This window comes from Toxotes jaculatrix, chromosome 23 (assembly GCF_017976425.1).
Source record: "Toxotes jaculatrix isolate fToxJac2 chromosome 23, fToxJac2.pri, whole genome shotgun sequence".
In the NCBI taxonomy this organism is placed as follows: domain Eukaryota; kingdom Metazoa; phylum Chordata; class Actinopteri; family Toxotidae; genus Toxotes; species Toxotes jaculatrix.
In genome coordinates this window covers 13691223-13716896 of record NC_054416.1, presented here as the reverse complement: position 1 = coordinate 13716896, position 25674 = coordinate 13691223, and the positions used below count along the sequence as shown (strand labels likewise).

Sequence of the window (25674 nt, the reverse complement as noted above, 5' to 3'; positions counted from 1 at the left end):
ATCAAATCTCAGCATAGCTAACATTCCTTTTCCTATCTGCTGATCAGGGGTTACCTGCACTGAGGGACTCCGTCCTGTACTGCAGCTAGGCGGACTCCACCTGCCCCACCATCGACTCCCTCTGGAATGTTTGACACAATAACAGAGTTTGGGTGAGCGCTACACATCATGTGGATAATCTATAATCTCCATGTCAACACTCCGCCACCGACTCCTCTTACACTCTGGGCTCATTCCACTGTATTGGTTTAAACTTTGCTTTAAGTGCATGGAAATGTTGACATACTCATGCTAAAGCAGCCAAAAAAAAAAGAGGGGGGGGGGTGTAACAGCTTTTACACTGGCAGGAAGTCTATTGTATGAGTGGAAATGTTGCTGCTGTTCGTACTTAAACAGAAGGAAGCCAGCAGCTCTTGATGAAACACAGATAACATCAAATTTAGGATAAAACATTTCTGGGCACATTTGTGGAAACAGCGTTCAAAGATCCATCGTTAGTGGCAACGTCATTCAATGACGATTGCCAGTCCTTTCAAATGCACTTCAATTTGAATATATCTCAGACAATTGTATGACTTGTTCAAGGAAACACAACAATTAGAAAAGCTCCTGAAGACTCAGTACCACTGCAGTTAACCAGAGACGGCTTCACATTGCATTAAAAAAAAAAAAAAAGATTCCTTCTAAACAATTATGTCTGGAATTTAATTAGACTATCCATAAGCAATCTGAGCCCCCACCTCAATACTTTCCAGCAACAAAGCATTTACAGTGGAGGACTGATCTCAGGTATGTAGAGAGAGTATTACCTCTCACCAGTAACTTGCCAGTGTTCATGTGTGTTGAGTGTGTGGGTAGAAGGGGAAGAGGGGGTTTGGCAGGAATCGGCGTGGGCACCCGCTGTTTTATGCAACCATCCCAAAAAAACAAAGGTTTTCCTGGCAAAACGCGGGGGGGGGGGGGCCTGGCATTCATCGGGGCCCCTGGAGCGCCTCAGGGACGCGCTCGGTGGCGTGCGCTCACACAAAATCCCGGCTCCCAGCTCTTCACATCCTGTGCCACTGCAGTGCAACAGTGGGCCCGTGGCGATGAGTGGTGACTTAGGATGAGGTCACCCAGCTCCTTGTGGATCTCAGAAAGCTTGAGGTCACGTCTTGGAGTGGGCTGAATTGTTTCTGAGTGATGTCCTTGCGCCTTGTAATAGCATGACTAAGGAATCGTACCTCTCCTACATTGCTGAGGACTCATTTTATGAATTGGGTTTGACTTCGATTACTGTCCCATAAAAGCAGGAGGAACACATTACGTTTCATTCCAACACGCGCTGCGGTGATTCATACATTTATGCTCATTCTGGTAACATGTGTGGACATGCTGGAGACACCCCTCTGCTCACTGTTTGCTCTGGACTCTCCAAACTGTCAAACTTTGATTTTCGGCCAGCAAAAAAAAAAAAAAAAAAAAAAAAAAGTGTTCATGTTTCACCGCCACTGGGTTGCTGGGTGTGTTTGTGTATGCATGCTCATTTCCAGAACCTCGAAAGTTACAGCATTTGAGGGTCTTTCACAGGCACACTGTACAGACGCCCCCCCCCCCCCCCCCCCCCCCAAATTCCCCAAACACCTCCTGCCCAATTCAGTAGCTCACAGCACACCTCTTTATGTAGCAGCACCAGGTAGAAGCTGCTGCTGCTGCTCCATCACCTGTGAGCCAACAAACACCCTGAATGAGATAAACGCCCGATATTTAGGTTTTATGGGTCTGTTCATGACCAGGTTAGTTTTTGGGCTAAATTTACCTTTAAAGATTTCTCAATATTTGTGCACAGGCTACATGCATAGTGCATGCATGTAACCTAGCAGTAGGTTATAAATGTATAGCTATCCTATTTCTACAATATAATGTACAGTACAAGTCAAACGTTTCGACACACCTTCTCATTCAGTGGGTTTTCTTTATTTTTATTCCTACATTGTAGATTCCTTTTGCTTGGATGACAGCTTTGCACACTCTGGGGCGGTGCTACACACATATACATATATACAGTATGTATACACACAAGTGTGCAGCAAGTTAAGCGTGCGGCTTTGGACTTTGGACCGCCCAGAGATCGGAGGGATTAATAAAGTATTAAAAAAAAAAGTAAAACTGAGGAGGCTTCAGTGGATTTTTCCAGAACTCAGCAGCTGTATATTTGGTGTGTAGGTCATTAAGAAAATGAATGAAAGAGGAAAGTTGCAGTCGGCCTTCAAATCCTTATTTGATTTGCTCTGTTTCCGAACTTCTTTGCTCAGTGCAGTTTTTTATACAAACAGCTGGTAACAACTGTCTCAAAACCGTTATTCGCTGAATGGTCGTCCACGCAAACAGTTCATCTCTCACTCATCTCCTACTGTACCTACTTCTATTTCAACGCGGGGGATGTGAAATATATCTCTCCAGCTCTGTTTTTGTAATTTATGCTCCTTTTCTCCAGCCGGGGGTGGGGGGTTGGGGGGTGACACATAAATCAAATGCCCGGTTTCAGGAGTGTAAATCCAGAAAAGAAAAACAAATTACACTGCTCACCAAGGAGCCACGATGGAAACAGATCAGTGCGGATGCAAGATGGCCGGCACAAGGTTCAGCCTCATCAAGAGCTGACACGCTTCAGGTGGGTGACCAAGATATTCAGTGAAATCTATGGGGTTTTCCTGACGTTCATTCAACAAAAGTATTTTATTTAAATAAATCCTTTTTTTTTTTTAACAGATTTGAGAAGATTGTGTTGTGGTGGACTTGGGCTCATGACTTCAGTATTTCTAAAATCCTGGCTAAGGCCGTGTCTCCACATTTCACCCAGTCAGTGATAGTGTTGTTGCACACATCTCTGGCCTCCATGTAGCCCCACGTGCACACTGTAAGATACTTTTTTGATTATGTTACACATCATTCCCTGTGGGAAAAAAATTCTCACCTGTTATCTAATTGCATCATTAAAGAAATGCATGAACTTGCAGACAGTTTAGTCAGGAATGATAAAACTTTCAGTTGTAATGTAAAGGGGCTTGGGGGGGGGGGGGGGGGGGGGGGGGGGGGGGGGGGGGGGTCTGCTGATCAGCACACGCTTTCCCTCCCACTTAGACCTTCAGAGTAAAAGCTGTCGAGCTGATCGTGAACGCACCCTGGTTCAGTGTATAGCTGCAGCTGAGTGAGGGACGTACACATGGACCTGCCTCCTCAAGAGGACACCCAGTGTTTGCAATCCGTCCTCAGTGTGCTCTCAGTCTGCAGGATGGAGGACATGTGCTGTGGACACGCTGATCCAGCTGCTCTAGTGTCTCTTCGGACTCTGGAGGTTCTCCGCGTCTTTTGACAAAACCCACCCAGTCGCAGGACTGAGAGACCGGCTGAGCGCACTGACAAGCCTCGGCCGTGGTTTTCTGAACATTAAAGCTTTAAAAGTCAAAACAGCTGCTCAGGAGATGGGCTTAGTTTCCACGTGGATTCCCCGACAGTGTCACAGCCTCTGATTTTCCTCTACCAGTCAGTGGACCGTGTCAGTGAGACTGTGCGTTTGGAAAAAGGACCGGACACGATGCGAACCCGATTTCCAAGTGTTGCTGCTCCCCCTGAACATGAGCAACACGCCGCCGCCGCTACTGCTGCTGCCCGCACACCCCGTCCCACCGACCCACAGTAACCGCCGCCGTGGCTCGGAATCCGCTGAAACATGTTTCTCTTGTGGGGTCCCGGTGAGTTTGTTCCTCAGCTTCATCATTTCGCGGACGTGGAGCGTTCAGATGTCGTGGGAAAACTGGAACGCCGAGCTGCGCAACCGAGGAAATGAATTTGATAAACCGAGCTCTCAGCCGCACATCATTTTTATCCTGGTGGATGATCAAGGCTTCCGGGACGTTGGGTACCACGGCTCCGAGATCAAAACCCCGACACTGGACCGGCTGGCAGCGCAGGGAGTCAAACTGGAGAATTATTATGTGCAGCCGCTGTGCAGTCCCTCCAGGAGCCAACTCATGACCGGCAGGTACAGTGTACAACCCCCGCCCCCCCCCCCCCCATCCTTCAACGGCCCGTCTTCATAGAGTGTAGGGAGTTTAGGGTATAGAATGTCCAGGGGTCTTTGACATGAAAACAAAAGCTTGGAAACCTGTTACCACCTGAAAAAGCACAGGTGATCATCATCATCATCAAAGCTAAAATTTCACGTTGTCTCGCGATAATCAGGGTTAATAAAACCCTGACATGTAATTTATTTTCTAATGAAAGACATGGTTTCATCACACCTTTCCAAAGTGAAGCACAGTAAAGAGTAAAGTTGATGGATGGATGTTTCCTGGGAGCAGGCGCCACCTTTGATACAGTAGCTGAGAAACCAGTTTCACCACTGGGTCTATTTAGTATCTATAGTGGAGCTTTCAGTCCTGTGACATGGTCTTCATCAGCAGGTCAGACCTTCATGTCAGGAAAGTACCTTAAAAATACTCCATCTGTAATTCCACTTCACCTGCTGATGAAGATCATGTGATCAAAAGCTTTGAGACAAAGATACTGCATGAGGTGAAAGAGACAGGTGCGTGCAGATGTTAGTTGTTAGTTAGTTGTAGTTTGGCCGTTGATCGGCCTGTTTACAGCACGATGGTCAGCAGCAGCAGAGGCTGTGACGCACAGTTGACACAGGTAGTTAAGGGACTTTGAAACCATAACAGCTCGATTTTTGCAATTTCCATCAAACATCATGCTCCTTTTTGGAGGCATAACTGAGAAATGATGTTCCATTAAATCCCAGAACTTGTCTGAGAATCATCAGGTTTTTGCATTTTCTTCAGTGTCAGAGTCGTCCAGTGATAGTTGTCTGTACATCGATGGGTGCACTGCACACAGGAAAACCCGGAAAATGCTAATTGCCAGTTCATTAAATATGGTGCTAATTTAAAAAACAAAACATAACACAGCAACACATAGCTGGCAAATTATGGGAACTGTAGTTCCAAAACTTAGAGCATAAATGTAGGAGTGTCACACTTTGAAAACCCCCTGTTCCAGAAAAAGCTTGTACGTGGGCTTTGAGTTAAGATTTTTGTCTAACTAATTCTTAAGTGTTTCCAAATTAGGGAGTAGCAGTGTTACCTTAGCAACCACTTAGTGTTTTAGAGGGCAGCAGGAAGTGATAAAGAGATATTAGAGGGCGAGGCTGGTTAACTTGTACAGTATCACAGGGGGGGTCACCTGTGGTCTGGCTTTGTAGTTTGTGTCTAAAATGTTTCACATCAGCAGTTTCCTTCTTTGTACATGTAGCTCTGCGGGGCTTCTCCTCCACAGCCTCCACCATCTGCTCTGCTCCTTAGCGAGAAAAAAAAAAAAAAGGAGGCGGCTTGCTGGGGCACCAATGTTTTTTTGGCAGGCGTCCGAGAGAATAATGAGAAAAGTGCAGCCGCCTCCTCGTCCCTCTGCCCTGTTTGAGCTGTCCGATCTCTAAACTGCAGGAGCAAACTCAGCTAACATCCATGTGGAAATGTAGGTGTAGATTCAATTATGTTTCCAGACTTGTATTCCTGAACGGATGGCTGCAGAGGAGTGTGTGTGTGTGTGTGTGTGTGTATATATGTGTGTGGGGTTGAGTTTGAGTGAAAGAACACCATCCATCCGTGTGTCAACATTAAAACATCAGCAGTCTGTGTCAGCTGGACGCTCACGAAAGCTCCCAAGAACAGCTCTCTCAAGTCCTTTTGGCACACTCACAGAGGCTTGTCAAGGCAAATATCAGACTCAGTAAAGGACTAAGTCCCGAAACATAAGCGCTTCGTAAGAGCCTGATTAAGTTTTTACAGGCTGTTTAGACGGGTTACCTCGGCAACCACCTGCTTCTGAACCCAGCTGCATGCTGGCTGTATATAATCAGATTTTATTATGACTTTATTTCTTTTTCTGTGCTCTCTCACTCTGCGTTTTTCCTCAACTGATGGACAGATTGTCCGGCCTCACAAATGAGTAAGCACTGAAGGGACCACATGATATGGCCCTCACGTAACTGGTCCAGTCACTGATTGTGAATAATTCTATCATTGTTTTTTTAATAGTTTTGAAGAAACCAGGATTTGTCCAAAATCCTTGAAAGACAGATTAGTGTCTTGCATGGGTAATTTGACCAGCCTTTTACACCATGTTTGGCACAGCTCTAGTATGAAAGAGCGTATTAAAAAACGGATAGAGTTCCTTCAGTTTTTGGAAAACTTGTTCAAATATGACCTTTACGAATCAATAAGGTTACCAAAACAAAGAGAGCGAAGATAAAAAAAAAAAAGGGACCTGGCAGTAGCTGTGTACAGCTGCTGTTGGACGCGTAACAAAGAGATCTAACTTCACTAACAGGAGCTTGAAAAAAAGATTTCCACACTGTTTCGCCCCCTGGGAAACACATGGCATCAGAAAAAATTTCAACCTGTCTGGTTTTCTTTAAGCCGCACTGAAGAGATTAGAGGCTTAAAGTCGGAGCTTTCCTTCAAGTTTGGAGTTGTTGTATTCTTCGGCCCCCTCACCCTCCTCACTGCTCACAGAGGTTGCTCCATGGGCAAAATTGAAAAATGGTGGATGTGTTTGAGGAATGCACACACATGACATGGCAGACAAAATACTTGTGAAACCTTTTTCACTTGTTTTGGTTCCTTCGTAATTAAGTAAACATGCTTCTGGAGTGTCAGAGATGGATATTCCAGAGGTTGTGAGCCATGTCAACTTACCTGTCTGGACAAATCCTGCAGGTGGACTTCCTGGCAAGTTCAGTATATCGTAATGGCCTTTGTATCCGTAGCTTACTCTGTAACCCTTTCTACTTCTTTTCTCGACTGTTGGTCAGCGTCAGGCTGCAGGAAAGACTGTGATAAATACCAGCAAACTGTAGCTGCTTTATTGTTTCCATTTCCATCTCAGACAAGGCTAAATGTACCATACAGCTGGTCTTAATCTTGTCTTCATTGTCGTCCCCCACCCACTTATTCCATGGGCCCGCAGGTGTTTAACCCTCGGTCAGTCTTTTCAAGCAAAGAAAAACCTGATTGAATTAAATTTCATTATCAGTCTCTTCCATCGCTGAATGAGAGCTACCATCCATCAACAAACAAAAGAGGAAGAATGTGCTCTGGGGTCTCGTGGGCAGTGAGGAGCAGATCTACAGCAACGTTAGCATCTGGGCCGCTGTCATCCTTGAACACTGCGCTCTTATATTATAGACCTCTGGATTTGAATCTGGTCTAAACCACGAGGAGAGTTAGGTTGTTTGTTTGCTTAAAGCAGCTCTTTTTCACTCTGCTCCTCGCCTGCCGCAACTCCAACTTATCCACACACCTCCCATCTGTCCACACTTATCTCAAACCCGTCTTACCCTCTCAGTCACCCTTTTCTTGTCATTTCAGCGATCTGTCACTCTCTCGCTTGTGCGAAAAACAAATGGACGTTAGAGGTGATGGATAAGGAAAGTTTCAACAGAAGCTGCTGTTTCAAAATTGTGGAAAAGGAAGTCCTTACAGGAGACAACTTGTTCATCACATGTGAGAGACGTGTAAAATAAGAGAACATGAAAGCACAAAGGCCATTAAAGAAGCCAAGCTGAAGGGAGATATTCACAGATAGCAAGGAAAGTAAATGAAGAGCTTGTCGAAACGAAGAGCTAAGTAAGAGGAACTGCTCCTGGGATGACTTTGATTAAATGCAGAGTGCTGGGTTGAGGCTGCTTATTTGAACCATATGTGAGGAAGACGTGGAGCCGGTATTCAAAGGGAAGGCCCCGGCCCAGGCAGCCGATCTGCTCGGGAACCCTCCGCAACTTCAGCGGCTGAACCAGTGGCCAGTGCACTTGTCTTGTGGGACATGAGCGATTGCCGGGGCTTGGTGATTCGAACTTAATGGCGTGTGTGATTTGTTGGCCTTGTGGCTCAGCAGTTGTGTAAATAAACCAGAGATATAGTGTGATTACAACAGCGTTTAAGACCATTACTCTGCTTTTTTTTTTTTTTTTTTTTTTTTTAACTTGAGGAATGCAGCAGCGCCCTTTGGCGTGATAAGATATGGAACTGAGCCACTGTCTGTTTGAAATATTTCGCTGACTGTGTGTGGCTTGGATCCATGCTGGATAAAGGATGGAGAGATTCCTGACACCAGATCTTTGACCCCTGTGCTGTGACTGCCCATTCATGCCCTGCTTGGTTTTAAAGGAACCTATAAATCAGTCACATTAGACATGTGGTGGGACTGCAGGCAAGCTGGGAAGATCTCCAGAGGGCCGTAGGTACTGCAGTCATTATTTCAAGGCTTCATAAATACTAAAGACCTAAAACTGTTCCTCACATGCCCCAAAACCTGCAAAGTCGAGACCTAGTTTCCTTGTGAACCCCCTCGTATGTCAAAGAGCAAGAACACAGGGTTACTTTGAAAGTCTTTGCGCTCCACCTCGTACCGTTCTCCGTCAAGGCCTCGGGCTGGTTTGACTGATTTGTGGAGGGATCACAGGCTGCGCTTAGCATGACATTCTCATTACACGGCTGTAACCTTTTGGTATGTGAGTACCACAAAAACCTGCAGGAGTTGTGAGAGCACGGGTTGGGGCTCTTAAGGGGTCGAATCTTATGCGTACACATACATGTCTTAATAAATTTGCACATGTATCTGGCCTCCATTCTTTCTTTTCACTTTCTGGGTCGTATCACCATTTTTTTTTTCACTTTTAAGTTCTCAGCTTTTTCTCTCGGCCTCAGTGCTATCCTGGCATTGATGTTAAAGTGCTTGACAAATAAAAATAAATGGAGTGAAGGGCAGAAGTGGAAAAAACGATCCTTATATAACGGAATGAATACAAAAGAAGATTGAAGATAATGGAGAGTATTACATCCAAAAGTCATTTTATGGACGTTTATGGGCAAGCAAGAAGGCTAAATTCACCATATACTTTACATGTGGAAAGTCTGGAGAGATTATGGAGAATCAAGTTTTACAAGTGCTCACTCATCTTGCAGTTAATTATGTATTATGTGGAGTTTTCGACAAAATAGTGGAGTAAACAAGCTTCTTTATGTCTTTTTTTTTTTTTTTTCTAAAGAAACACATTCCCATACCAGGCCTGGTTGACTTCTCGTTGTTGATGTTGTTGCCTTACCCACAAACACATGTTGGCTTTACTTGTTCCCTTCATTCCCATCCCTTTCTTAGTTCATTGCATTCTCATTGACTAATGACAGACCAACAATACCTCCTCTATCCCCCAGTGTGCATGTTTGTAGTTGGGTTTCAGAGCTCTCCCTGCCTGGACCACCAAGTGACAAGAAATTCTTCTCATCGCCATATGAAACCAAGACACTCTGTTGGCTCCCACCAGGGCCAGTGTGGTCTCCTTTTGAATTCACTGACCTGACCTCAAAGACGTGCAACGAATAGAGGTATCAAATTCGGAATTGTGCCGTATTATTATACTGAGGAGATAAACATTTTCAAGGTCCTGGGAACCCAAATTGAGTCCGTGGGAATCGGTTTTGCAAAGCTGTAAACATTGCAGTTTCCTAACTTTATTTCCAAAAGTTTTGAAGGCATCACACCCAGATGGCGTTTTGTTTTAGCAAAGCACAGCGCAGTACAGTGTAATTCTCTGCAGAGAACAAACAGCTGTGTCCCAAAGTTTGTCCAGAATGTCTCCACTAACTGCAGCTGGCATTAAAACACCACGGGTGATGAGGTGGGTCAGTGGTCAGGGTTTGAGACACAGACACACTCCATACACACGGTGTATATTGCTACCAAGCTCTGCAGCTAACATCTGTAGAGTCAGTACATTGGCTTCTTAATAACTTGTGTCAGTTAATAACATTTCATTAACTCATCACACATTTAAATAGCCATAGATGGAGATCTCTTAACCACCATTATCATCATCAAATGTCTGAATGGTAGCAATCATATAACTCCAGTTTACACAAGTCCTCCTACATATATGACCATATAGGTCATTTGTCTCTACTCTTAGATACCACCTAGTGTACCCCAGTACAGTTCAACAGCAGCAGGCACTGAACTATTTACCTAAACTATCTAATAAAGACTAATGAATTATTTTGTCACAGACCTCCTTACATCATGCTGAGGTTAAGTAAACTTCACCAAACTTAAACAGAAGCTCTTATGAACTAGCTGAGATACATAATGATGGTCTGGCCAGCTGTGCAGGGGAGTGTGTGTGTGTTTGCTTCCAGTTGCAGTCTGTGATTTTATGGGGACATGTTCTTAGCTTATTGTTTTAGTTGAGTGTAGGACTCGAGTTCTAAATCTATGAGTTTATTGCTGTGTTTGGAACTTTGCACACACCACATGGTGGTGTAAACCTTGAAGGACTTTTGCATTCTCTAAGGGGAGTAGAAGCCTAACCAACCCTCTGGTTCTCCGCCAGCTGAGTCCTCCTCTCTTGAAACCTAAACCAGACACTTATTTTCACTCCCTTTGCCTGGTGACAGTTTGACTGCACACCACTAACCTCAGAACAGAGCTGGGGGGAGCGTCAAAGGAGGGACGACGGTGAAGAGGCATCTGGCTGCATCAGTTCCCTGTCTCCTGAGTGTCTTTAATTCGCTCAAAGCAGGCGTGAGGAGTCAGACAGAAATGAAGACAGTGTTCGTCTTCCAAAGTCCCAGCTGAGCTTCCTCACTGTGGGCCAAAAACACAGTCTCAGTAGTGATAAAGTTTGGCTTGGCCACTTTAAAGTCAGACCACTGATCCCACTGCTCACAGTTTTGATTGTGGGGACACTCAGACCTGAGTATAATTAGACCTGATCCAAAATGTGGTAGACTCAAATAGAAGGAGAACACCAACTCTGGCAGCAGCATCGTGGACCTCCAATTACGGAGCATTTGCATTCAAAAAGAGTAGCAAGCAGAATTTTTCCCTGCACTTCACAGTTCACACTCTGACTGAGGATTCTGTTTTATCACATGATCACAGCTGAGAAAGCTTAGATCCACTTGGGATCGCAGTAAAACTGAACCCTACCCAGACTCCGTTAGACTGAAAGACCAGAAGCGGGGGGGGGGGGGGGCAGCTATCTGAAGGTATGCACTTCAGAGGTAATATTTTACAATATAGAGTACTTAGCATTGTTTTCCATTTGCTTTTGTCAGGCTTATTGAGGAAACACTGCGCGCCATTGGTGACATTCTCAGTCGCTGAGTAACCGATGATATGGTGGTGTGGGAAAGGGAGAGTCTTCAAATATCCAGTGGGGGGGGGGGGGGGGGGGGGGGGGGTGTTGAGTTGGAATTCATTTTCAACAGTTCTATTAAATGTCTGTGGATGTACTGTCATATGGTCATTTTGTGCTAAGTGACAATAAAAGTCACATAAATTACCCCAGATTGTGGTCTGACTTAATCCATTCTTCACTGCCAAAAGGACTTACAAGTTTGTATTTGAACTTTATGTCGAAGTTCCTTAATACAAAGTGTAGTGTTTGTCCTTCACTAACCAATAGTGCTGCTATAGTTTGCTGTCAAGATGGCTATCGCAGCATCATTAGCTCCAGGTCACAGCTCTGCTTCCTGTCTGGCTTTGATTGACAGGTCTTCTGTTTTTGCTCTGGGCCTCTCGCCTCAATCTACCATTAGCCAGCCACCTCCTTTTCTTCACCGTTAGACATTAGTTGAACACAATTGCTTACACTTTTCTGTCAGCTAAAATGAGTTTGCTTTGGACACGGTCCATTGTAATTACAATTAGATTGAATAATGTATCAGTGTGTAATTCCCAATACAATGATTCTTTTGTGTGGGGGGAGGGGAAATGTAGTCTTCAGTTTTATAAACTTACATTGGCAGTGTTTTCATTGTTTAGATTATTTTATTGAAATTTCATACAGTAGCTTGTGAACATTTTAGAAATAAACTCATGCAGCAAGTCCTGTTATCCTTTCTGGACCAGTCTGTGAATTGCTTGCGCAGATCTTGACAGTTTGAGCAAAGAATGTAGAGGAAGGCTTTTCAGTATTTTTGGATGGATATAGCCAAGTTGTAAATGTCACTCAGTGGTAGAAAGAAAAGGAAAGGCATAATACTATCAGCTATAATGTCAAAGCAGGGGGAAAAGTGTCCCTACAATTATTACATTTTTTTCAGGCATTTTTCTCTGACGGGGTGATATCTGTTTTTATTTTCTAGGTATCAGATCCATACAGGCCTTCAGCACTCCATCATCCGAGCTACCCAGCCCAACTGCCTGCCCCTGGAAAATGTCACCCTGCCCCAGAAGCTCAAGCAAGCAGGATACTCCACTCACATGGTGGGCAAGTGGCACCTGGGCTTCTACAAGCGTGGCTGTCTGCCCACCCAGCGTGGCTTTGACACTTTCTTTGGTTCCTTGCTGGGAAGTGGAGACTACTACAGTCACTATAAATGTGAAGGTCCCGGTATGTGTGGTTATGATTTGTATGAAGGGGAAGAGGCAGCTTGGGAACAGGACCGTGGCTTGTACTCTACTGTGATGTTTACTCGAAAGGCTATCAGCATCTTAGCCAATCATGACCCTCGCAGACAGCCTCTGTTTCTCTATTTAGCCTATCAGGCTGTTCATTCCCCACTGCAGGTTCCCGCCCGCTACCTCGAGCGATACAAGGGAATTCCAAACTTGCATCGACGTAAATATGCCGCCATGGTGTCATGCTTGGACGAAGCCATCCACAACCTCACGTTGGCCTTAAAACGCTACGGTTATTACGACAACACAGTTATAGTGTACTCCTCAGATAATGGAGGTCAGCCGTTAGCTGGTGGAAGCAACTGGCCTTTGAGAGGGAGTAAGGCCACCTACTGGGAGGGGGGTATAAGGGCGGTGGGCTTTGTTCACAGTCCCCTGTTGGTGAACAAAGGGAGAAAATGTCGATCTTTGGTCCACATCACTGACTGGTTCCCCACACTGGTGACCCTGGGTGAAGGGACTTTAGATGAAGATCTCAATCTAGATGGTTATGATGTCTGGGAGGCTATCAGTGAAGGCCGGCCGTCGCCTCGACAGGACATTCTTCATAACATCGACCCAATCTACATCAAAGCCAAGAACGGTTCATGGAAAGCTGGGTACGGCTTATGGAACACAGCCATCCAGGCTGCTCTCCGGGTGGGCCACTGGAAACTCCTGACGGGGGTTCCCGGCTACAGCGACTGGGTGCCCCCACAGACCTTTTCCAACCAGCGGCTAACCAATCGTTGGCATAATGAGCGCGTCCGTTGGGACCGGGGTAAATCCATCTGGCTTTTCAATATCACAGCTGACCCTTATGAGAGAGTGGACTTGTCTCAGCGCTACCCACACATAGTGAAGAAGATGCTAATACGACTGGCGCAGTACAACAAGACTGCAGTGCCTGTACGTTACCCATCCAAAGACCTGCGTTCTAACCCTCAGTACAACGGGGGCGTATGGGGACCCTGGTTCAAAGATGAGAGGGAGGAGCAGGAGGAGGATGAGAGATACAATAATTTGTTCACCAACCATCTTGGAAAAAGAAGGTGGAAAAAGAAATCAAAGAACAGAAAGCTGAAAAGGAAGGTAGAGGAATAGCGTACCCCATTTGTGAAAGACTTCAGTTGCCTTTTCTCAGGGATTGACACTTCCTGTTTCAGGATTGTCCTCTTCAGACTGTCGAACTCCAGTTAGTTCTAACTTTATACTGTATGAAAAACAACACGGATGGACCTTTTGAAATGCCTCAAGAGACTAAGGAAAAGATCCACTCGTTCAAACACTACTGTCATGCCCAGACACAGCTAAGACCTCATTAATGTTAGGGGCATTTAAAGAATGTTTATTTTTCTAGATTGTGTTGCATGCTTGAACTGTTGTCACCTTTGGATTGTTCTGTAGATTCATGTTTCACTTAGAGTAGAAAATAAATTTCCCTAGACAGTTGCCATAAATTTTGGTGACAGAAACAAAGTAGGACATAGTTCTATTATGTTGTTGATTGCAGCAATACACTATCTTGGAAACAGATGTAGGATTTATGTGATGTGTGAGCTGATGTACGTTGGTTTTGTAAGCACACTCTGTCTGAACTTAAGAATAATAGATTTTGATCCCTCTCTTAGATTGATGTCTGGTCCGGCACCAGGCCAACCCGAATGTAAGACAAACTAACAAAATAAAAGCCCCAGACACAAAGCTCTTTGTCTTTGTCAATCTCTCAAGCTCTGTCTGGTTTGCATTTTATTACAGCCAGATTTCCTTTATTCTGATGACAATAAGTACTGGAAAAGTTTTAACATTTTTAGAAGTAGCCACTGAGTACATTTATTCATGGAAAAATACAATAAACTGGGATCTGACCGGTGATAGAGACCTAATTGCTTTTCTTGCAGTCCTTAAAAAACGCCTTCCTCATCAGTCATGGTGGACTGTACAGGAAGTACAAGAAAAAAAAGAGAGACATGGAACTATTCACACTGAGTGAACAATCTGTAAAACTATATTTTTAATGCGTCTGTTGCTCGGCATCCACCTAAACAGTCCTCAAACTCACTGACTTGAAGTGTTCATGAGCTTTGCTAGTAGATGGTTTGTTGTACTTTACAGGCCAATTAACTATTTAATGACACTAAATGATTTCTAAATGTACTGTAGAGTAAAAGATTTATAGTTGCCTAAAAATGGAACATGTTCTGTTTTGTTTTTATTTGAGTCCCTCTATTTGTCTTTTTAATTGGCTAACTGAGCAGCTTTCAAGAGCAATTCAACTCTGTGGCTCCTCCACAGCCTGAAAGCTCGAAATTTGTTAAGAACACATGAAACAACAGGAGCTCCAGAGAGAGAGAGAGGGGCTTTCCTGTGGAAAGGGATCCAGGCTGCGCTGCACATCCCTCCCATCCATGATAACTTGGATCCCCCTGCCTCAGCACTGTACTTAGAGCCAAGTTATGACCTAAGACCATTCAGGCACTGACTCAACTTTCACAGCAGCATTTGTGTTAACAGCTTATGCTGATATGGAGATGAGTCTTTCCATCCTTAACCCCTGTAAATCCAAAGCAGGTGGCGTCTAGTTGGGTTAATTGTACTGGTTTTCCTCAGCTCCCTCAAGTTGATTTAAGTCTACAGGCCAAATTGTACCCATGGGAACCAGAATTTACCTGGGTAAGCTCAGCCCAACTCTTGACCATAAAACACAAGCGATGCCCTCTGGAAATTACAAAATACAGCTGAGAATTATAGAAGATCAGATTCTTATTTTGCTGTGTCGTGCCGAATTTCCTCTCCCATGGGCCATAGGAACAGTTAAACCCCGGATTCTTTGGGAATTCACATTTGCTTTCAGTTATGGGCATTAGCATCCCTCTTATGGGAAAAACCAAAGGCTTTTTTTTTTCCGTGTAACTGAGCTGTGAGGCAATACATCAAGCTCCCTCATCCTGCCGCCTCACATTAAGAACGCCCATTAGAGCTCATTGGGAATGATAGGAGAAAATAAACCTGATGGATGGCAGAGCAAGAGGGCTTTGATCAAAGTGAAGTGCGGGAATACCATTTTGCCAGATTGTGTTGGTTTTCTTTCAGCTGTGGCACCGTGTGAAACATATAGTTTAGGTTCTCATATGATCAAGGGTGCAAATCAGCCAAATTGTGTGTAGCCAACTGGAAAGAGCCGACCTCCTCGTGGCCAAGAACTACGTTGGAAATACCATGACTCAGCTAGACCGGAGCTTTAAAGTATCTCTCCCAAAGTAAAGCGATGAAAAACCAGACAAATATCAAGCAGCTGTTGTCCAAAAGGAATCAGAATTAATACAGAACCCATGAAATATCTTGTGAACACCACCCCAAAATGCCAAAACACATTTAACGCTTGCAAAGCATCCACTCACAGTATTACACTCTGCAGGGCTGTGCACTCCAGCAACTTGGCAGAAGGGAGACATTCCATTCGTAAGATGTAGCTGAGATTTTTATTTTTTTTTTTCAAGTGATTGTAAGAGCATGTGAAACGGCTGCTGTCGTTGTTTGTTAGTGACGTCATAGGAAGTCCTGCCTGGGAAATGGCCTCAAAAGTCAGCAAAAATGTGCCAAAATGATAACGATGACACATCCTTCCTCCTGAATGAATCATTACGCATTCACCCGCACACAGTAAAGGCAGTACTTGCTGGAAATTCCATACTGTACAATTATAATTACAGGTCCACCTATTTGATTTAGAGCGACTTTGACATTTATTGAAGCCCATGAGAAGACTTTAGGTGTCTGAGAGAAGACAGACCGGTGAATTAACTTGATGGACAGTCTCTCTTGGCTGGTCGTCTCTCTCTGCAGACATGGGGATTTCCTGTAATGAACAATTTCACCCATGCACAACTGGAACTTCTCTTGGCCTTCAGCAGAGGTCAAGCACTCCCAGTTTATGGCATATGGCCCCATTTTGATCTTCCCTTCAACCACTCCCTTAATATCTCACTTTTTTTTTTCTTCTTCTCATTAATCTTGTTTGGTACTTGCCTGTATTCATCCTCTCTTCTCCTTTTCCCTTGCAGCCTTTGAGACGGTTTCCTTTTCTTTTGACTCCTGTCATTATTCTTGTAATACTTTATTTATTCTCTTTTCATCCTCTGTTTCTCTTCCCTCTCTTCCCCCCTTTGCTCAGCGGAGGTCCTCCGAAAGGTTTTGCTCAAGTCCAGGCCTGTGAGGTTTGGTTGGTGCACCAGCTGTGTCGCAAGGAAGGTCTGGATCTTTCACACAAACACCCTGTTGTCCATCTCTCAGTGGTATTCAGCCCCCAGGCCTGTCGTCCGCTTGCCACCACCACCTCCTCCTCCTCTGAGAACTCCTCTGCCATCCCTCACTCTTCCTCCTGATCTCTCCTGCAAAGCGTGTCGAGGCAATATTCCCCCCACTCTCATTTGGAATCAGTCTGCTGCAGAGAACAATCAGTGCTGTAATCCAGCCAAAACGTGCTGCCACGCAACTTGTCGACACGGATTATCACGAAAGGAGGTCCTTGGCCTGATTTGAACTGATCTGGCTCCCTCAGACGACTGCCTCTTTTCCAAGGTGAAGAAGGAACTAAGCAGTCGCCATTTTGACATTTTCATGTCGCCTCAGATAAAACCACCCAGTGCGCATCTCTGTGTAAATCAGACTCAGGATTACAGCAACATCTGTGGCAACGAAAGATCCGTCACATCAGAAACAACATGAGTTTCCCATGAGTTTAAGTTCAGTTCAGAGAGAACATCGTTCTCTTGCACTAATTGACGGCTGATGTAATGCTCAGCTCATCTCTTCCTCATTATTCAAATACACACACTCGCATTCGTGTTTGATTAATGTTTATACAGGGCGGGAACATGAGATCATACACCACCTGATGAGCGGACTGGATTGTATCGAATGTCCAAACTCTCTGTTTCGCTCTATTACTCTGATTTAATTGATGCTTTGCTCCGGACGAGGTGTTGAACACGACTGGTATTAATGATAAGCTGATGTTTGAAATGACTTCCAGAATCAGGTTGTGTACAATCAGTCTTCAGAGTCTCTCTCTCTCTCTCTCTCTCTCTCTCTCTCTCTCTCTCTCTCTCTCTCTCTCTCTTTGGTCTCAGGGTTTTTTCTCTCGTTTCCAGATTCCGCCTGTTCCTTGTCTGCCCACTGTTCATCAGTCACCTGGACCAGTTTTTTGGCCTTATGTGGTCTTCAGACCTACCTGTGTGTACCAGCTGTGACTTTCACATTTCCCTCTAATATAATATTTATCATGATATTTCTGCATGAAAGCCTTTTCTCTGTGGCTTTCAAAGCATTTCATAAACTCAGATTTGTGGATAACTTGCTATGTAAATAAACCTGATTATAATTGCTATTCGAATGCATGTCTGAGTGTAGTGTGCGTTGTTCCTGCACGTCTGCCCTGAGCTATGTGTGTTTCTTTAATTGTGTTTTGTGTATTGAAAAAGCACTACAGTTTATACAGCCATCAATCACGCTCCGCTGACGTGACCCACGGTTTAAACCAGGTTGAAGAGGAGGTGAAGGTCCAGCTGTGGTGTGTCAGCTCCAACTGGATCTGACACACAGGCCTCCGAGACACCCCCCCCCAACCCCCACCCTCTCCTCCCCCAGGTTTCATTTCTCACTCCCCCTCACTCTTACTCATGCTGCAAAGCCAAATTCAAACAGCTGATTGTGACCTGTGAATCCTTGAATCCTTCTTCCTTTCTCAGTTGCTCAGAAATATTTGTATTAAATGCACTTAAAAGTACTATAATACAAGTTTCTAATCCAATTTGAACAAAGAGAAGTTGAGCTTAAAAATGCAAAGAAGAGGCTGAAGACAAGAGGATGAAAAGTGAAGTATGAAGAACAGGAAACGACAGAGCAGCCCTCCAGAGATCCTCACTGTACGTTCAGGAAAGGTTGGGCTGGGTAAGAGAAGAGGGATCGCCTCCTCCCGATTCCTCCCATCTGGCGTCACACAGGCCAACTCAGCTGTTCACTGTACTGGCAGAAACCCAGTCCTCCACAGACCTCCACAGACCTCCACCTCCTCCTCCTCCTCCTTCTTCTTCTCTGCCAGTAATGGAGAAAAAAGACTGGATCCATTTCAGCTACCAGACTTCAAACCCCTCCACCTGTCACATGCCAGGGTGTGTGAGGGAAATCAGAGGCAGTGGAAGGTTGGACGATGCTGGACTGCTTTCATGATGTCATGACTTCAGCCTCAGGGTGACCTTTCCATTGATTTCCTCCCAGAGGAATGTGGAAGGTGTGTGAGTGCATGATAAGACCCATACTGGTTTGATACTGGTTTGTTTTTTAAATACTTTAAATAATGTGACTAAACCGTTGGCTGTTGGATTATTGGTTCATTTTATCACTACAGACATATAACTATGAAGAGAAATTCTGTTTTTTGTTTTTTGTTTTTTTTTAAACTGACAGAAATATGAGGAAAGGTTGGGCGGGGTAAGGGAAGAGGGATCGCCTCCTCCCGATTCCTCCCATCTGGCGTCAGTGAAATCTCTCAGCCTGCACATTATCATGTCTAGAAACACACAGATACATACAATCCACTTGGCACACAGTCATTCACATATACATTCATTTTACTGTGGAAAAACATCCCGTCGTTATTGGCCTTCAAACCCCATATGTGTCAAAGTCTAGCTGTGTCTTATATAACTACAGTATGTGTGAGAAGAGTTTTTTTTTTTTTTTACTGCAGCAGTGAAAGCTCACTCTCCTGCAGCCTCCTGGGTCTTCGCGCTGACCTTCCTCTCCACGCCGCTCCCACAGCCAGATGGGAACGTTGGATGGTCTCTTTATATGAACTCCACATGCTGTCTGCGCCTCACGCCAAGACTAAGTGAGGAAAAATGTACCTCTGTATGTAACAATATAAATCTCTGTCTCCCGAATCTGATTCCACTGTGTCCTTAATGACGCCGAGTAACGTGAGACCACCTGTGAGCTAGGGAGGGCCGAGGGGAAGGGGGGACGTTTGTGTTGCCAAAGTGTCACTCATCCTACTGTGTGTACTGCTGGTGTTTTGTGTTGATGGATACCATGCAGTAAATAGGTACCACACAGAGATGTTTATGGTTCAAAACAATGTAAATCAGGATGTTAGGGTCGTTATAATGTACGTATAACTCGCAGTATTTAATATACATCACTTCGATGATTGTTACATTTTAAAGTGATTATACACCGTGATGTTATTTGACTTTTACACTGCAAAAAATCTCCATATTTTCTAATTAGTTAAATGTATTTGAACCTATTTCCCACTTGCCCGGAGGACAAAATCAGTGTGTCCTTGCAGGGGAAACCATAGTCAACAACATCATGATGGTGAAGACAGTTCATGACCTCACGTCAGTGTAAGATCATGATTTGTCTCTGTCCTTGGCATAGTTAGCTTTTCTCAGCAAAACAGACATATTCAAAGTGTTTGTATTGTTGTTTTTTCACCAGGATTTCTCTGCATGGATCGTCTGCTGAGGACCACTGAGCCTGAACTGGACAAACAGTGCCCTCTACCTGTTGTGTGCCATGAAGCACTCCAGCTGATTTTTGTCAAATCTGTCCATTTAGCTCACAGAACTGAAAGCAGAGTTCATGAAAGTTTATGTGTCAGTTTGAGAGCACTTCAGACACTGAAAACAAGTTCACAGCTCCACGTTTTGATGAACACCATTGTGATAAAAACTCATTTCCATAAAACACTCAGTGAAGAGCAGGTATGTTAAGCAGAGTCTATCTCCCCTCACTCGGTTTAAACAGCTCTAAATTCAAACATGTCAGAAATGTTTTCATGTGAGAAACCCTGGACCCTGAACCTGGGTCCTAGATCTGTCAGGAGGAAACCCCTTCGTGTTGAAACAACAGGAGGGAAGCACCTGTGGGGTGTCCATGATGATGTCTGGTCGCTAGAGGGCAGCAGAGAGGCTCCACACTCAGGAGCCGCTGCTTTTTCAGTCTAAAAATAGCTCATCGTCATGGTGATGGTACTGATGCAGATAGATATAGACAGCTTTGTTTCTTGCTCTCTAACAACATGCAGCCCCCTTCCAGTCAGTCCTCACTGAAATGTTCTGATGCTGCTGAGCAGCGGCACACACTCAGCTGGCATGTCAGTGTGTGAACTGAAGATGGTGATGATGATGATAATGAACACACACACACATGCATCCACAGGAAGCAGCCAATAGTTTGTTTAACAACACCACTTCCTCACTGGTGGATTAGATCAGATTATAGGATGAATGGGGATTAATGGAGATCCAGTTACGAGCAAGTATGCAAGGTGAACCTGATCAGGCCCTGATATCATTTTGAAGTGGGTCTGTGCCGGGAAGATTTGGGACTTCTCTTGGGTTTCTTTTTCTTTTTTTTTTTTTAATTGTATTTTAGAAGAGGTTTGTTTGCTGAGTGGAGCTGCTTTAGTTAGTGTTTGCCCCCAAGACGGTTTTGGAAAATAACACGACCTAATTACTTTGATTAGCCAGGAGCTTCCTGCTAATGACTGACCCAGTACTGATACAGTAAGTGTGTCCCCAGAAACTAGTCTTGTCAGATCAAGGACATTCACTTCTGGCGCCAAGAGACAGTTTCTGAGCAGCAGTGGTGGAAAGTAACTAAGTGCATGTACTGATGAAGTGTACTTTAGCACAGTTTGGAGGTACTTGAGTATTCCCATTTCAAAACATACGATCAGTTTAAAAAGCTATGATGCGTTTTCATAGACAGATTCAGTCTCATGGCAGTATTTAAAGTGGTTCAAATTAGCTCTGCCTTGCCAATATTAAAATCCTGCTTATACGTGAATCAATAATCAATAAAATAATACAATACATAGAATCAACAGTATTGACACCAGTGTGTAGCATTGATCTGACTCTATAAAAAGTGAAAGTGCAGGAAAAAGTTAGGAAATGAAACTTGATTGAGGTTTTTTTTTTCTTCTTCATTTCTGTCACGTCACCCTCTGCTCAGAGATGTAATCTGGAGTCCACATCATGGTGGCTCTCAAACAGAGCACACATAGTGGTGAGTGGGGGTGGAGAGTCATTTCAGGGCAGGGACTGAATGTTTATTTGAGTATATATATAAATATGAAAAATGCAACGACACTGTCAAGATCCAGGCAAAGATTTATTCAGACACCAAAACAACATTATTATAACCTTTACGTAATCATGTGGTCTTATCGAGACCAAGATCTCTTTTGCAAGACAGACTCGAGTATGGCAGAACAAACAGAAACGCATTAAAGACACAATCAGTGACACACACGAACACACACACAAACAGCATCTGAAACATTCACACGACTCTGAAAAGGTTCAAATTTTAATGAAAAGTTTTTATCAAGTACCTGAAGGTGGTTGTCCCCTTGTTTCACTGAGACATTTAGGCTGAAAACTGACTGGGTGTTGCTGCACTCATGTAAATCACAAGAATGAAATGGAAGATGTGAGAAAGACAATCTTGCTTGTGGGTTTGCTGTCAACATACTGTAGCAGTCAAAGGGTGGGGGGTGGGGGGGGAGTATAAAAACCACTGCCCTGACACGAGTAGTTAGAACAGTGTGTCTGTTTCCTCATTGCCAGTGAAGGAAAATCTCAGTGACACAGTTTCTTTTTCAATTAAATACTGCTTTTTTTTTTTTTTTTAACTTTACTGTATGGTGTAGCTCAAGTCAGCAAAACTAAAGATAGAAGTCTGTGGTTGAGAATTGTGTGCATGGAAATGTGGTCTGGAGGGTTTTAGAGGTTCGTGCAGTGCGCGATTCTCAGTTTCCTCTTCCCACAGCAGAGCAGAGCAGAGCAGAGGCCTGGTAGCTGCTCAGCCTGCTGCCTCTAGATGGAGCCCTTGTGCAGCTTTTCTAACGAGGAAGCGTTCAGGAGAAATTCAGCTTCATCAAGCTTGACACAGCAGATCGAGAAACAATCGGATGCCACGGTATTTTACCTTCAAAATAAAATAAAAGAGGAAAGTTTTTTTTTTCCAGGTCACAAGGCGTTTGGGGTACAACATTCATCCACTAAAGGGTGGCGGAGTTGTTTCTCGCAATGATAAAACAGAGGTACAGAACTATAAAGAAAACTATAGTGATATAGATCAATGCAAAATTCTGACTTATAAAAATCCTCTTATTATATTTTCTTAATTATTTGTCAGTCTGATTATTTGTAGTTTTGCTCCACTTTGAGTTACTTCAAAAAACTGTTGCGAACTGCAACTGAAACAATAAGATACATGAAACAGCAAGTATTGCATTGAAATGTTTAAACTGGACTTAAGTTTAAAGGAGGACTAAGAATGGAGTTCGATAACTCAAGAAGTCCCTCCAATTATGTCTCAAGTACAGATTTATTTGGTCTAAATGAGGGCAATGCAATAAGAGGGTTTTATTGTGAAATATGACCACCGGATATGTAATGTTGTATGTTAGGTCTGTCTTGACTGCGGTCAACTAATCCAAGTGTCAGTGTAGAGACAAGCACAACAGCAGGTCGCGACGTCCCTGTCAACTCCAGGAGTAACCGGGGTCTGCGAACAGGTGCCGGGAGGAGCGACGCCGAGCTTTTACCGTATCCAGAAATCATTTCGAAAGAATTCCCAAGTTTGCTTTTATTTTATTTTATTTTATTTTTTTTTTTCGAAAGGCGTCAAGTGGCACTTTGGGACACAGAAGGGGAAAGGATTTGTGGAGAGTATTAAAGCAACTGAGGCGTCCAGGTTTCCGAGTCGGTCTCCCCTGACCACCTTAACATGGCTTCAACGACTTGCACCAGGTTTACTGATGAGTACCAGCTGTACGAGGAGCTGGGAAAGTAAGTTCTCCTCATTTACCAAACGCGTCCATTCGAAATTCATCGTTAAAGTGAGGCTAAAAGTGTCCTGAGGTTTTGCTAACGCTGTGTACATTCACCGAAACCGCCGCCCACCTGGTCCTACCTTGGTAGGTTAATTTAGCGCGTGCTGTGGCGGCGGGTGGGGGAACGCCACGCGCATTCCCATTCAAAAATCTACGTTTACCTTGGTTTTATCACCGAGGAGCTCAAACATTAAAAAAAAAAAATTAACGGCTGTTAATTTAAAGTCGAAGAGGGAGTTGAATTCTCTCCTCTCATGTTGTTTGCAACTATTAGAATCGGTTCTCCGCGCATTAGCTTATGTTTTGGGGGAAGGGTGTTTTAATTACACCCGGTGGGCCGACTGAAAAAAGTTAAAATTGCGTTTCAAATCACCGGTGAACGCACTGGAACGGACACCGAAAATAAAAGTGGTCCATTATGATTTGTCACTGGGTTTAAGTTGAGCTCTAGGGGGCATGTAGCTCTGGAGACATGCCAGGCAAGTAAAAACAAGCAGAAATTTGCGTGGAATTTGGTGCTATTGTTCAGAGCAGAGCAGCCAACCTGTTACCTGTGTCGCTGTCAGTCAGCTGTAGTGAAGTGAAGCTCACTTGAAATGTATGTAAACCTTATGTTTATATGACACACTGGATGTGCTTCTCAGTTATTCTTGCTTGTGTTTGTAGAAGTTTCCGCCCCTTTGAGCAAAATGCGGAGGGTTGAAATTCCTCAGTGGAGCCTCTTGGGTCACGCACTCAGCAGCAGTGCCTTCATATTCACTGTTTGCTTCTTCGAGATTATCAGCGACTTTAGGTTTTCTCTTATTTCTAAGCACGACTAAAATGTGCACCTACACAGGTTTGGGTTTGATGAGGCGTGGCTCTCTCCTGTTTTGCCTGGATTTAGCTGAAGTCATGTAGTTTGTTCTTAGATTGTTGTTCTTAATTAGCAAAGATCAATCACAAATCGATCAGATACCTAACTGTTACAGACGGATGAATCACAGTGAAGTACTCAGATACACGGACCTGCCAATTTCTGTCATTCATCATCTATCACAGTGACTTGCATGCATCAGCTATTGAATTGAATGTGTATCTCAAAGGAAAGTTCCTATAATGGCAGCATGATTCCTGGTATTCCAGCTGCATATTTTTTAGAATGAGCACCGTCTTTAAGTCTTTGTTAGGGGAATGTGGGAGTGTAGGATCATCACTGAAATGCTCCCGATTAAAGGAGGCGAGGCTGCATTAAAGCAGAGAGCAGAGTCACACTGACTGGACAAATCAGTTCTGTTCTCTTGAGTTTGCAGAGCGGTGCTTTACACAGCCCACAACAAGACCCGGGCCTTCCATGGATGTTGTGTTAATGCTTGTTGGCATCCTTTTAATGCATCCTTCCATTCACAAGCCTTTTTAATTAATGAAGAATGTCTTTCTGTGGTGGCAGTTTTATTAAATAGAGACCTTTTTTTTATATCAGGATTGTTTTTTTTGAATGAATGAATTGGTGGGAATGTCTGTTTATGGTAAATGCAGTGAATTCAGTTCCTGGCAGATTCATCTGGTTTCACTTCATTCTTCTTTTCAGCACTGTGCACAAACTGTGCAGCCACTGACATCTCCCTCGCTCCTCTGACAGCTTAGTTGCACCTGTTGGTGGAGGAACAGCTCACACCTTTAACAGTTCACCTCTGTGTGTAAAGTTTTGGAACTCTTGCTCACTTGTGTTAAGAGTATAAAATCCATAGAAACAGTATATTTACCAAAACTTTAATTTATGATTAGACCTTTGTCTTTGTCATCATCAGAATTATTTTGGTTGTTTTGTTTTGTGTGCACACCTTGTGTCAAATAAAGAAACATCTGCAACAAAATGTAGGGAGACAGACTAAAATGCAAATATATCCAGGTAAGCAACGATAAGATGTTGACAAAATGAGTCTCAGGAGGTGCGATAATGGGTAAGATGACAGCTGTGTGTTGAAGGATTCACTTTTCATTGCTCCTGGTTGTCCTTGTATATTTTAGAAAATCTTGCCATACGGTGACTGATCCCTTATGTTTTATGTTGTGTAGGGGAGCTTTCTCTGTGGTGAGGAGGTGCATGAAGATTTCCACAGGGCAGGAATACGCTGCCAAAATAATCAATACCAAGAAGCTGTCTGCCAGGGGTGAGTACCTTCCCTGAACTGTGGCTTGAAGCTCATGAAAAGCTGTTGTCACACTTTTTGTTGTTGCTGTGTTAACTCTGTTGGCCAGTGACATGAGGCTGTGGCAGCAGGTCACTGTGGGACAGTATA

At 44.0% G+C, this 25674-nt stretch overlaps 2 protein-coding genes across 9 annotated transcripts in view; both read left to right on the top strand.

Annotated features, from left to right (window-relative positions):
- Window positions 1-3207: 3207 nt before the first annotated feature.
- arsj (arylsulfatase family, member J) lies at window positions 3208-14520 on the top strand. Its single transcript, XM_041030706.1, has 2 exons — window positions 3208-4024; window positions 12186-14520. Exons 1-2 carry the CDS (start codon window positions 3618-3620, stop codon window positions 13582-13584), a joined length of 1806 nt encoding a protein of 601 aa, XP_040886640.1. The 5' UTR covers window positions 3208-3617; the 3' UTR covers window positions 13585-14520.
- Window positions 14521-23015: 8495 nt separating this feature from the next.
- Window positions 23016-25674, top strand: part of LOC121176973 (calcium/calmodulin-dependent protein kinase type II delta chain) — a 65487-nt gene continuing 62828 nt past the window's right edge. For 7 of the 8 annotated variants that reach the window (XM_041031138.1, XM_041031134.1, XM_041031137.1 and 4 more), the window contains exons 1-2: window positions 23016-23348; window positions 25451-25545. In XM_041031138.1, coding sequence (XP_040887072.1) covers window positions 23287-23348; window positions 25451-25545 — 157 coding nt within the window. In that variant the 5' untranslated portion in view covers window positions 23016-23286. The remainder of the gene's footprint in view (window positions 23349-25450; window positions 25546-25674) is intronic. The other variant, XM_041031136.1, reaches the window with a different exon arrangement.

Bases quoted from the DNA above. Each gene is read 5' to 3' on its own strand.
- arsj (XM_041030706.1), top strand. From the start codon at position 3,618: ATGAGCAACACGCCGCCGCCGCTACTGCTGCTGCCCGCACACCCCGTC. The intron at 4,025-12,185 runs GTACAGTGTACA...TTTATTTTCTAG, and splicing joins AGCCAACTCATGACCGGCAG to GTATCAGATCCATACAGGCC.